The sequence below is a fragment of the Triticum dicoccoides genome, chromosome 6B (genome assembly GCF_002162155.2).
Source record: "Triticum dicoccoides isolate Atlit2015 ecotype Zavitan chromosome 6B, WEW_v2.0, whole genome shotgun sequence".
In the NCBI taxonomy this organism is placed as follows: Eukaryota; Viridiplantae; Streptophyta; class Magnoliopsida; order Poales; family Poaceae; genus Triticum; species Triticum dicoccoides.
The window spans coordinates 198,510,461-198,522,612 of NC_041391.1; the positions used below are offsets into that span (position 1 = coordinate 198,510,461).

Genomic DNA, 12,152 nt, shown 5'->3' on the forward strand with positions numbered 1-12,152 from the left:
TACAAACTCTTATACATAGTTTGAGGCAACGCTTCCTTCCATTTTCATTATTAAAAGGATTATCAAATTGTCAAGCATTTATTTCAAATATCTTTTGGTCTGAAATGGGATCTTGCGCCATTTGGCGCAATGGATAATCTAGTTCATCTAGTTACCATTAGTAGAATGGATCACACGTTGCAACCGTAAGCCCTAAATGTCTAATTTCAAGCTTAACATCTTATCCTTGCGATCAAAACCTGAGCGACAATACTAGGGTTTGGCCAGGACGGGGACGGCCCGCTCCTAGGGTTCCCCCCTCGCTCCACCGCCGCCGCCGGCCCCTTCCCCTCCCCTCCCGCGCCTCCGGCGGCCGGCCCCGCGCGCCGCCCCGCGCCCCGCCTCCCTCCTCCCTCCTGGCCGCCCCCCGCGTCGCCTCCCCGAGCGAGGCGACCGGGGGCTCATCTCCCCGCCCCCCAGCGCCCCCCTCCCGTTCCCCGCCTCCCGCCGCCGCCGTCCGGCGCCACCGGGCCCTACCCGCGTGGTGTTGACGGCGGCGGCGGCCGTTCCTTCCCCGTGCGTGGTGCCACGGCTCGGGTGGTGCGTCCCGCGGCGGTGCTCCTCGGTCAGCGGTGATTCCGGCAGCGGCGGCTGCTCCTGGCGGCGCTACTCCGGGTGGCCTAGAGGCGCTGGCGCAGCCACTTGGCGGCGCGCTGACGCGATGGATGGTGGCGGCGCCCTCCCGGCCCAGATCTGGGCCCTTTTGGGCCCCATCTGGGTTTGGGCGGGCCTGTCTCGGTCGCGCCTGCGGCGGCTCCGGCGGGGCCGGTGGTGGTGCGGCTCGTGCGGGGGGTGGTGGAGTCGGCGGCACGTCTACTGCAGCTCGGCGACGGGTGCTTCACGAGCCCCTTTTGGGCTCGGCCGGGCCTCGAGGGCCTGGTACGCTCCCCTTGCCGCGTCCGGTCGGTGACCGCCGATGGCGGTGGAGGTTGTCTCCTCCGGCGTGGTTGCTCTCGCTGCCGTTCTTCGTTCCCGGCTACTCCCTCTCGCTCTCGTCGGTCTCGCTTCGATGACCACGGTGAGGCGGCGGTGATGATGGCAAGGCCGTGGTGGCGCACGTTCGTGGGTGGCTTGTCTGGTGGAGCGCGTCGGACTGTTCGAGGTTGTGGGTGTTGGCGGATGGGAGAAATCCGAGCCGGCTTGCCGGCACCGACGCGGTGACGCCCATGGGCGCCATCCTTCCTTCCTGAAGGGCGTCGGATCTTCCCCTTCCCCACGCCCCTCCGCGTACCGGGGGAAACCCTAGGACCTGTCCGGGCAGCAGCGTCGTCGTCGTCGTGTTCCTTCCTGAAGGTGCTGCTTGGTATGCGGAGGTTCGAGGTGCCTGGAGCGAGGTGTGGTACATCTCCGGTGGGCGCAACGATTTTGGGTTATCTTCGTTTTCGTCGATCCGATGCTGTTGACGTTATTTTCTCTCTTCTTTCTCTTTTGTTTCTTTTGGGCATGCTTGTGCTGTTTGCCCCAGCATTGAACTCTTGGCTGTATCGGGCGGTTGCTATATCAATATAGCGGGGCGAAAGCCTTTTTCTCATCACACGTTGCAACGTTTTTATTGTCCTCCTTTGCCATGTTGCTGTCTCCGGCTCAAAGTTGAGCTCCCAGGTTGGCCAGTAGTGAAGGTCCTGTTTGAGAGCAAGGACGCGAGATTTTCCATTCAACTGCACGGTCCTCACCCTAACAAATTCACCATCTTCCAATACCTAATAAAAAGGTCAATTCAGACAAATGGCATGTGCACTTCGCTATATAGTTTAAAAATGAGATACTGCAATATGACAAAAGAAGAACAGTGTTCACTATTGGCAATGCATACCTTCACCGTCTCTATGAAGGATTCCAGATCTGGAGTTGGTTGCCCGTTAACCTCAACTATCCACTGGAGAGGGTAGAGACCATATCTATGGATGGGACTTCCAGCATAACCTCTGCATAAAGACCTTGCTGCTCATTCCCCATTCAAAACTGGTATTTAAAAGGGCTATTTAAAATGTACTTTAGGGCCGCGAATCCAATATATACATAAACTTGCCTTCTTCATTAAATTGTTTTTTTTTCATTATACTGTTTGAGTACGCAGCAAGTAGAAAATGATGTCAAATGGCCACATTTCTTTCTATCTCCTTCTCCAGGATACTTATTACTTTGTTTACATTATTTTTCCTAACAAAATTCTAGCTCTTACACGGTGCACTCTTGAATTCATTGCTGCTTCACGGCAGCAGCATATCAGATCAACTAAAAGCAACATTATCTCTTTAGCGAATTCTCATTGGCCATTCAAATCCGACAAATCTAAACCTCTATTAGACTTTGAATAGTGTTCCGGTTAAAAAGATTAAATACCACCCTTGATCCTCTCCCCTCCCCCCTCCCCCGGGTGCGGTGGCTCCGCGCCGCACTGGGACACCCCCGCCGGCCGCCTCCAGTCCTCCCCAGCGCAAGATCCCCCCTCTCGCCGCTGCGCCAGGGGCGTCACATGCAAAGCCTATGTGCCGCAGCGGCGTTTCTCCTCGACTGGCGTTCGGGTCAGGGTGGCTGTGATTCGCTTCGGCCTGATCAAAGGCAGTGGCACAGGGCGGCGACAGCCAGGAAACCAGGGTCAACGTGTAGACTACGACGAACGACGAGATTTCCGGCGGCGGCTAGGGCGCCCGATTTGGGCCCAGATGGGCTTCAACGGGCCGCGATCTGCTGTTGTCCCGCATTTCCTTTGATCCGTCGATGGCAAGCGGCTTCTGGACTAGACCTGCCATAGGAGGACGTCGGGGGCTCCAGCCCTGGGGCTTGCCAGTGGTGGCCACCTCCTTCGCCGGAGGTGGTTGACCGGCTGGTTGTGGCATCACACATCTAGTCCCGGCGGCGAGTGGGGAGGCGATGCTGCCGGTGAAAACCGTGCTATGGCTCTGGTCATGGCGTGCAATGGCGGCGTTTTTGCATTGTTTTCTTGTTGAAGACATCTCTACTGCAGCTAGCGTCGACTAACTTGCGCTGCTCCAGGTGAGATCCTAGATACGAGTTTCCCTGATCGGACGATGGCGACGCTTTAGGCGTCACCATCCCTCATGGGGGCATCATTTTTGGAGTAGCTGCTGGATGGAGCAGACAAGTGGTGGAGCGGTGTCCATCTACATCGTCCACGACGGCGAGTCTTGGCGGCATAGTGCAGTGGGGTCCCGGTGTTGGACGTGGATCATAGACTCGTGCAGGGTGGAAGCGCTGTCCGACATCATGGCGGCGTCGATGACAGGCCTGGCATGCTCGATGTGTCAGTACCTACTTTGAAGCTGGATCATTGGGAGACGGTGGCGACAACCTCTACAACGTGCTCATGCGGTGCATGCCGGAGTGAACCAGACCAGTGTGTGACCCAGACCCGACAATTCAGCTGGGTTGGGGCCTTCGGCTTTAGATGTTGGGTTTTGGTGCGCGGTCTGGGTATGCGGCCCCGACAGTCTGCACCCCTTCATCAAGGGTGTGTTTGGTTGCCCGGGTGGGTCTAGCCTGAATCGCATGGGGGGTCCTGGGTGAGTGTGGCCTGGGTGAGCTGATGCAAGTATGAGCTGATATATGTGTTTGGTTGATTGTACGAATATGGTGCATGCGACATGCTGTATAAGACAGATGTTGATTGGTAGGCTGCATCAATACTTGTTTTCTTTGTTTACCAGAGACACGGCAGCCCATCTAAACTGAAATCCAAACTGAATACAAGTCTTGGAAAGCAAATCTGAATTAAAGAATTGAAGACAAATAAAACAAGGCGGGTCACTTAAATCAAACTCCCTCCTACAGTTTGGATTTTTCCTTGCAGTACTAACAAGTCTTTGATTTCAGTTTGGAGGCAAAGAAAACAAATCTGAACTGAAATCATACCCCTACAACAGTTTGGATAATGTTCTTTGTCTACCAGATTTCAGTTTGGAGTAAAACAAATATGAACTGAAATCTGAATCAAACTGTTGGAGGGAGTACAGACATGCCGCGCAAGTGCTCCCCTCTCCCTCCCACTTCTTCCTCTCAGGCGGTGGCGGGCGGCGTGGCGAGCTCCGGCGAGCTCGTTCGCAGGTGTGGGTCCGCGCGAGGATGGCGGAGTGACGAGCGTCGGCGACATCGTCGTCCGGCGAGGGCGTGGAGGAGCGCTGACGGCGTCGTCCTCTGGCGAGGGTGTGGAGGAGCGTCGACGGCGGCGTCATCCTCCGGCTAGGGCGACGACATGGGGAGGAGGGAGGGCGGTGGCGAGTTGGACGGGAGACGACGAGGCGGATGGGGGTGCATCGCGGGTGCAGGCCAAAGGCAGGAGCGAGCCTGCACGCAAGAAACGCTCCGAGCCTGCGTTTCCCTCAGCCTGGCTGGGGGGGGGGGGCTCTTTTTGCATCGACTGGGCCTGGCTGAGTAGGTCCTGCAGCAAACCAAACATGGGCCATTTTGCATCTCGGGTGCAAGCCAGGTGCGAGCCACCCAACCAAACACGCCCCAAGTGGATAGGAGTAGCAACATATGTTGCCAAGTTGGTAGCTTCATACTTATTGATATTTTACTTTGTAAGGTTTTCATGAATAATTAATAAAATGGTTGCACGCATCGTCTTGATGCTGAGGCCAGGGATCATCCTCCTTTTCCAGAAAAGGGAAAATAATTGGTGATTTTTGTTTCTTGTTTTTGACCAACACAAGATAGGAAGTGCCTGCCCGATGGGGATAAGGATCATCTTAGGGCTTAGGGGGCTTGCCCAAAGTTTCGTTGCCATAGGCCCCCAAAATGTGACGATGATGCCTTACGTGCTGCTCATCGTGAGAAGCAAGCTGCCCAAACTGCCACGTCACTAGATTCGGCACCGTGAGGTACCTATGTCCTAGTCCCTCTTGCTCACCACCATGGGAGCCTCGCTCACATTAATGCATGGGACAACAAAAGAGATGCTTCATAGAAGATGTCTCCAAGATAACAAGCTTGGTGATACCCCTCTCTTCCCCTCTCTTGATGTGTTGACCATTTGGTGGTCTTTTTTATGCTTTCTCTTCTATTTTTTGGGTTTGCTTGTATTGTGCCCCAATAGACTATGTGTGTCGGTATGACTCGTCTGTGGACTGGTTAGTTTCTTTATTTATAAAGCGGGACAAAAACCTGTTTCGAGAATCTCCTTTGTTCCTCACAAGTGTTCCTCACAAGAGACAAGCGTAAAGGGAGCATGGATTATCCCCTAGGTATACAAGTGGGGGCTAACCATGTTTTTGTCTAGATCTTAGATCTAAGAGCAAAGGATGGCTGAGAGATTTTTCTAAAGTTGCTATGGTGGGCAAAAGCCGGCTTGAACCATTTTCATTTTCATAAAATAGAGTGAGATACAATACAACGGCTACAGCTGCCACGCACAAGAAGGAACAGGAAAAAACAGAAGAAGAACCATAAGCGAGCTACGATAACACCAAGAACTTAGCACCGGTCACCACTAGGCAGAACAAGTAGAGCGGGAGCTAGCTTTGTTCGACCAGTCAAAAGGATGCACATGAATGAGAGGGAAATGGTAGCTCCGCAATGAAGCCTTCATAATTGGAAGCGGCGCCCGAAGATGTCACCATCATCGTTGCCGATGAGGTCGGCACAAGGCTTTAACCTGAAGCATCCCAACCCAGTCATCCCGTGGACGCTGGTAGTTGAGCTCCATCTGGATGAGACCTCCCCACCCTCCTCCAGTTCGCGGCGAGTGTCCCCGCTAGGTCTAGCAAGAGGCTCTGATGACAGAAACACTTACCTTGAGCACCTGCACAGACGAAGTCAAATCGATCTCGGGTGCCACCCGCACCCAGCCGTGAGCCACAACCTACCATCACCCCAATCGGACCCCGCTGAAACATGCATCCACCACCACCCCTAGCCATGGCCTCAGAACCGTTTGTCGGGCGAGCCGCCGCCACAGAGGAAGCTAGATCTAGGAGCCAGGGAGCACCACATACCAGACACCACTGCTCAGGGGAACCAAGTGGACGCCTGTTCAACCACATCACGCCACCCAGCACCATCAACCTGTTCCACCCTCCTCCGCCACAGCACGAGGACCACCACTCGAGCGAGCTATCGCCCAAGGGGAACCAGATCTGGGCGAGGAGCTCCCCTAGACCAGGCAACGGCGGCTTTCCCAGGCCACCGTGCCCCGTCACCACTCGCTCGACGGCATCGTGCCACCCCTGCTGGCACACCCCTTGCCGCTCGTGAGTCCTCGCCATAGTGGAGCACCCTGCAATGCGCCACCCATCAGAGATGAGGAAAATCCACGTCACCAGTGGACCCATGCGGGCTTTGCCCAATGACGCCCTCCGGCGGCTGTGGAAGGAGGAAGGGAAGGGAAGGTGTTTGCGGCTACTAGGGTTCCTCTCGGGCCGCCCATGGGAGCGACACGAGAGGGGTCATGCAAGCCTCAATAATGAGGGAGTGAGAAAAGGATCAGTTTGAGAGGAGGGGACGCCCCTCATTTTATAGTGGCTAGGAGGTGGTTAATGACCTTCCTCTTGTCCTAGGATCTACATGAATAGTGTGGACTAGGTGCGCCACTTGCATTTATCTTAGTCCATGGGTTATGGTGGACCATGGTTTGTATTCTCACAAGGATGGATGAGCTTCTTTCCCAAGGGCCTTCATATGAGAGACACCAATCCTTTTCTCCTTTGCAATACCCTTTTGAAACTAGGGTGAGTGTCAACAGAAAATTAGAGCTTTGGAGACATACTTTGGAATCCAAAGTGTTTAGACTTAGTAGGACCAAGACCGAGTATATGAGGTGAGACTTCATTTGTGCCATGTGCGAGGAGCGAGAGGTTAGTATAGAAGGACAAATAGGGCCTACGAACGACACCTTCCATTATTTAGGATCAATTCTTGCAAAGACATGGTGGTATAGATGAGGATGTTAGCCACACGATAATAAGAGGGTGCTGAAGTGGCGGCAAGCATCTGGTATCCACTGCGCAAGGTCTCACAAAATCTAAAAGGTAAGTCCTATATAGGACGACAATGTGGTGATGCTTTACGGAGCAAAATGTCGGCCCACTAAAAGACAACACATCCAACAAATGAGTGTCACAAAATGCGCTTGGATGTGTGGCCAAACATGAAAGGACAAGATGATAAGTGATAGGGTAGGGGTGACACCAATTAAAGAGAAGCTTATCCTCAAACCCCGACTAAGGCAGTTTCAGCATATCCAACGAAGGCCTCCAAAAGCACGAGTTAATAGTGGGATTTTAAAGGATGGCAAAAATAATAAGATGGGTAGGGGATGACCAAAGGTGACATGGGAGAAGGCGGTAAAAAGGGACTAGAAGGAATGGACTGCATTTAGAGATATGGCTCTTGATAGGACAACATGGAAATCAACAGTCCATGTGCCGGGACATTAATTTTACTTTTTTTATAGTTTCATTACTTTTCTTTTCTCTCTTCACTCTTTGGATTCCACATGTCCTCTATTGGACTTTATATGTCGCCCACACCAACTTTTTTAGACAAAAGGCTTGTTGTTGTTGTTTTACTACCCTTTTGACTTTTTGATCTAAGGCTTCCTCTTGATTTCTCTTGACTTCCCTTGGCTTGCTACCTTGACTTCCTTGGACCAAGGCTTGGCGCCTAGGCCTCCTTTGACCAAGTTGGACCATGTTTACTGCAGTTGTCTTAGTTGATTACTGTGTCCATGTGGACATCCTCTAGTTAAGGTTTTGGCTATTGTATTGTATCAACAGTTTCTAATATTTGAGCATACAAACATAGTTTTAAATAGCCGGCTATGGCTTCGCTATAGCCCGCTATAGCATTTTCAGCAGGGTGCCGCTAAATGGTTGCCTTCATAAAAAGCCCGTTATAGCCTGCTATAGCCCGTTATAGCTCCGCTATAGCTGATTTGAAGGCTCGTCGCTATTTTCCATAGCCCGCTATTTAAAATGTTAACAGAGGAGATTGGGAGAATGACACCACACTTTGATTATGCCCAGACAGTGGCTATATGTACAGCTTGGAGCGGCCTCTGCCTAGTGGTGATCATGGGGTGACAACTACCTCAACGTGCGCCACTACTTGGCAGCACGTTCTCTAGCATGCGTGCGTATGCGGAGGCTATACAGGGCGCATACGCTACGGCATGACTGCGGTGTACAGTAGGCTAATACCCCCCGCAGTCGCATCGTCGGCGGTAGCGACGCAAAGACTGGATCGGAATTCAGAGAAAACATCCGACGGCAGGCCTTTGGTCATGATGTCAGCGAGCTGTTGGCGCGTGGGCACATGGATGACACGGAACTCGCCGAGAGTGACGCGCTCGCGCACGAAATGGATGTCCAGCTCCACGTGCTTGGTGCGCCGGTGATGAACGGGGTTAGCAGATAGGTACACCGCGGAAACATTGTCGCAGAAGACGAGCGTGGCCTTGGTGACGGTCAGGAAGAGTTCGCCGAGCAGCTGTCGAAGCCACACGCACTCGGCCACCGCGTTAGCAACGCCGCGGTACTCCGCTTCCGCGCTGGAGCGCGAGACCGTCGCCTGTCGCTTTGAGGACCAGGAGACGAGAGCATCGCCGAGGAAGACACAGAAGCCCGACGTAGAGCGGTGGGTGTCGGGGCAGCCCGCCCAATCGGCGTCGGTGAAGGCGCGGAGATCCAGAGCGGCGGAAGCGCGGAGATGCAGACCGAGGTGTGCCGTGCCGACCAGCGCAAGATGACATTCGCGCGGGTCATGCATGTGGAGGCAGATCTGTTGAACGGCGTAGGCGATCTCCAGCCTGGTGATGGTGAGGTACTGGAGAGCGCCGGCGATGCTGCAGTACGCGGAGGCGTCGTCCACGCGAGGCCCATCGGCGGTCGGGAGCTTGCTCTTGGTGTCGATCGGAGTCGGTGAGGGACGGCATGTGTCCATGCCTGCGCGATTGAGCACGTCGTCGGCATACTGTTGTTGACAGAGGAAGAAGCCGGCGGCCGTGCGCGTCACCTTGATGCCTAGGAAGAAGTGGAGAGGGCCAAGGTCCTTCATGGCGAACTCGCTGGTGAGGCCGGCGATGACGCGACGGAGCACGCTCGGAGTAGAGGCGGTGAGCACGATGTCATGCACATAGAGTAGTAGATAGGCCGTGTCGACGCCGTGGCGAAGCGTGAACAGAGAGGAGTCCGAGCGCGTGGCGGTGAAGCCAAGCGTCTTGACGAAGCCAGCAAAACGGAGAAACCAAGCGCGGGGCGCCTGCTTCAGTCCGTAGAGGGACTTGGAGAGGCGGCAGACATGGTTGGGGCGAGCCCTGTCGACGAAGCCGGCGGGTTGAAGACAGTAGACCTCCTCCTTCAGGATGCCATGTAGGAAGGCGTTGGAGACGTCGAGTTGATGCACCGGCCAGCCACGCGACGCGGCCAGGGTGAGCACCGTGCGGATAGTGGCCGGCTTGACCACCGGCGAGAACGTCTCGCCGTAATCGACGCTGGCGCGCTAGCGGATACTGCGCACAACCCAGCGGGCCTTGTAGCGAGCAAGGGAGCCGTCCGCATTGGTCTTGTGCTTGAAGATCCATTTGCCATTGATGAGGTTGGCGCCGGTGGGGCACGGGACGAGCTCCCAGGTGCGGTTGCGCACGAGAGCCTCGTACTCGTCGAGCCAGTTGGGATCACGAACGGCAGCACGCACGGAACTGGGGAGCGGGGCGATCGCCTCCGGTGTGGTGACGGCGGGCGCGGCGTCGTAGTAGCGAGGATTCGGCTTGAAGACGCCGCGCTGAGCACGAGTGATCATCGGCCGGGCAGGTGCCGGCGGCAGTGGAGTGGCGATCGCACGGGACGCGACGGGCGATCCCGAGGAGCAGAATCGTTGACCTGCGCGAACGGGTTGGGCAGATCGGGACGTCTGATACCATGTTAACAGAGGAGATTGGGAGAAGGACACCACACTTTGATTATGCCCAGACAGTGGCTATATGTACAGCTTGGAGCGGCCTCTGCCTAGTGGTGATCATGGGGTGACAACTACCTCAAGGTGCGCCACTACTTGGCAGCACGATCTCTAGCATGCGTGCGTATGCGGAGGCTATACAGGGCGCATACGCTACGGCATGACTGCGGTGTACAGTAGGCTAATATAAAACATTACAAATTAGTGAAGGAATATGATACACACCTGGAAACATAAACTCCATGGCCTTCCTTTGGCAAGAAACCAAGCGCACGTACAGCCGAATGAGGATTCTGAACTATGCATCCACACCAGTTCACCATACGTGTTGTACCATTACCGTCTATTACATCTGTTCCAACGATAAGGTCTATTTCTTTTCCCTGCTCGAATGTTGAAGCAATTATACTATTGATAAATACTTAATTCAACCGTACTTCGTCAAAGAAAAAGTTCTTTTTTCCTTATAGACCGTCCTCACCTCGCGAAATATTGTCATGTTAAGCATTCCATCTGAACCAACTGAATGGTCCAGCTTTTGGCAAGCATTCTCAATGTCAAGGAAGCATGTAATAGGCTTCTTATCGATAGCAAGAATCATATCCCCTTCAAGAAGAGTTTCCGCTTTTGATCCAGCAAAGCAACCTATAACTTGCAATACTTGTCTTCGCTCAGGGTCCTTCTCATCTAGAGCCTGCAACATTAATCATATAGAACAGTAAATATTTAATGTATGCAACACAGGAGAAATTAACTAGTCAAAAAGGGGCCAAATGGTAATCGTGCGAGGTGTTCCCCTCACGAACAACCCTGCAGTTATCTATTCTTGAATGCCTCAGATGAATGTCATTAATATTTGACCGCATTAAAATAATTGTTGCACTGGTAAGCACATCAACATTCAGGCTCAGAAGCCACTAGGCAACAGCATTACTTAGCCGCAGAAGAAAGTAACAGTATTACGTATGATGTTTTTCAGATTAGGTAGCAATTTCAGACAAGATTAAAAGATAAACAGATCTAATTACCTGCACCCATCTATTGCTCAATCCATAACTTCTTGCCTCTGTGAGCGAAGTTGGATAAATCTCCACCTCCAGAAGTCTGACAAATGGCACTGGTCTCCTAATTCCATTAATAAGACGAAATGGTCCAGGAGTACCAGAGATTATCTTCTCAAGGACTTGACTTATCAGGTATATTGGTATACCTACAACAAACTGATGGTCGCCTTCTTTGCCACAACCGAAGAGCTGTACAAAATAATTGATTGAGTTATACCTCAATTAGTACGTTGGAATCACAACATCAGATGTAGAGGTTATAACTCATTATGACAGGTAAAAAACAAAACAATTCATCCTCTTTAGTTCAAGTACTCATAACATATTTCAGCAATTTAAGGTCTTTCCATGCGGTGAATATGTTTCTCTTCTATTGCCCATTTACTTTATGTTGGAGACATCATGCGGCTAATGCATCAATTCTTGGACAACAGACTAATGTGAACACTCCAATCAAAGCTAACCTGGCTGGAAATACTTGCCCATAGTGCTTGAACTCTCCCTTGCTCGTCGGTCAATACACCCGAAAGTTCGATATCAGAATCTGTAATAAACATTTCCCTACATAGTTAATATGAAAAATTGAGACACAAGAACTCAGTTTTGCTGAAATGTTTGTAGAACGTACCAGTATCGAGCTCAATGACCTCCGTATTAATTGCACGATACCGTGGGAAGTCACTTGAGCAAATATTAACAGCTTGCCAATTGGTTACGATTGATTTCCTTGATTTAGCATGTAAACTATCAATTAGACGAACTAGGTACACAGAATCTCCTCGGCGCAAGGCAGGTTCTACACATATAAAAAATTAAGGAATTTCTTAAAACATGAAATCAGATCGCATGGTCCAAATTAGTTTCTACCAGAAGGAAATAGAAATTTCACTACCGGGTAGGTCATTTTAGTGATAGCACGATTGTGATTATTAATAAAAAAACTGAAATATAAGAAAACAAGTATATCCAATAACTTCTGTGTAATTCATCTCAGGATTTCAATATACATTAAGGGTAAGCAGTGGTGGAACTAGACGAAGATGTCAGGGGGGATAAAGAGAAAACATTAATGTTTGGGGAGGCTAATGACTACACTTTCTTCTATTTAAGACCCAAAAATATTTTTTTTCCTTCAGT

The 12,152-nt window shown here is 52.0% G+C and overlaps 1 protein-coding gene across 1 annotated transcript in view; it reads right to left on the reverse strand.

The window, feature by feature from the left end:
- Window positions 1-871: 871 nt before the first annotated feature.
- The window catches only part of LOC119321041 (protease Do-like 7), a 25,244-nt gene continuing 13,963 nt past the window's right edge, over window positions 872-12,152 (reverse strand). Inside the window, exons 18-24 of the mRNA XM_037594892.1 lie at window positions 11,644-11,811; window positions 11,480-11,559; window positions 10,980-11,204; window positions 10,433-10,645; window positions 10,177-10,334; window positions 1,853-1,964; window positions 872-1,739 (exon numbers count right to left, since the gene is read on the reverse strand). Coding sequence (XP_037450789.1) covers window positions 1,410-1,739; window positions 1,853-1,964; window positions 10,177-10,334; window positions 10,433-10,645; window positions 10,980-11,204; window positions 11,480-11,559; window positions 11,644-11,811 — 1,286 coding nt within the window. The 3' untranslated portion in view covers window positions 872-1,409. The remainder of the gene's footprint in view (window positions 1,740-1,852; window positions 1,965-10,176; window positions 10,335-10,432; window positions 10,646-10,979; window positions 11,205-11,479; window positions 11,560-11,643; window positions 11,812-12,152) is intronic.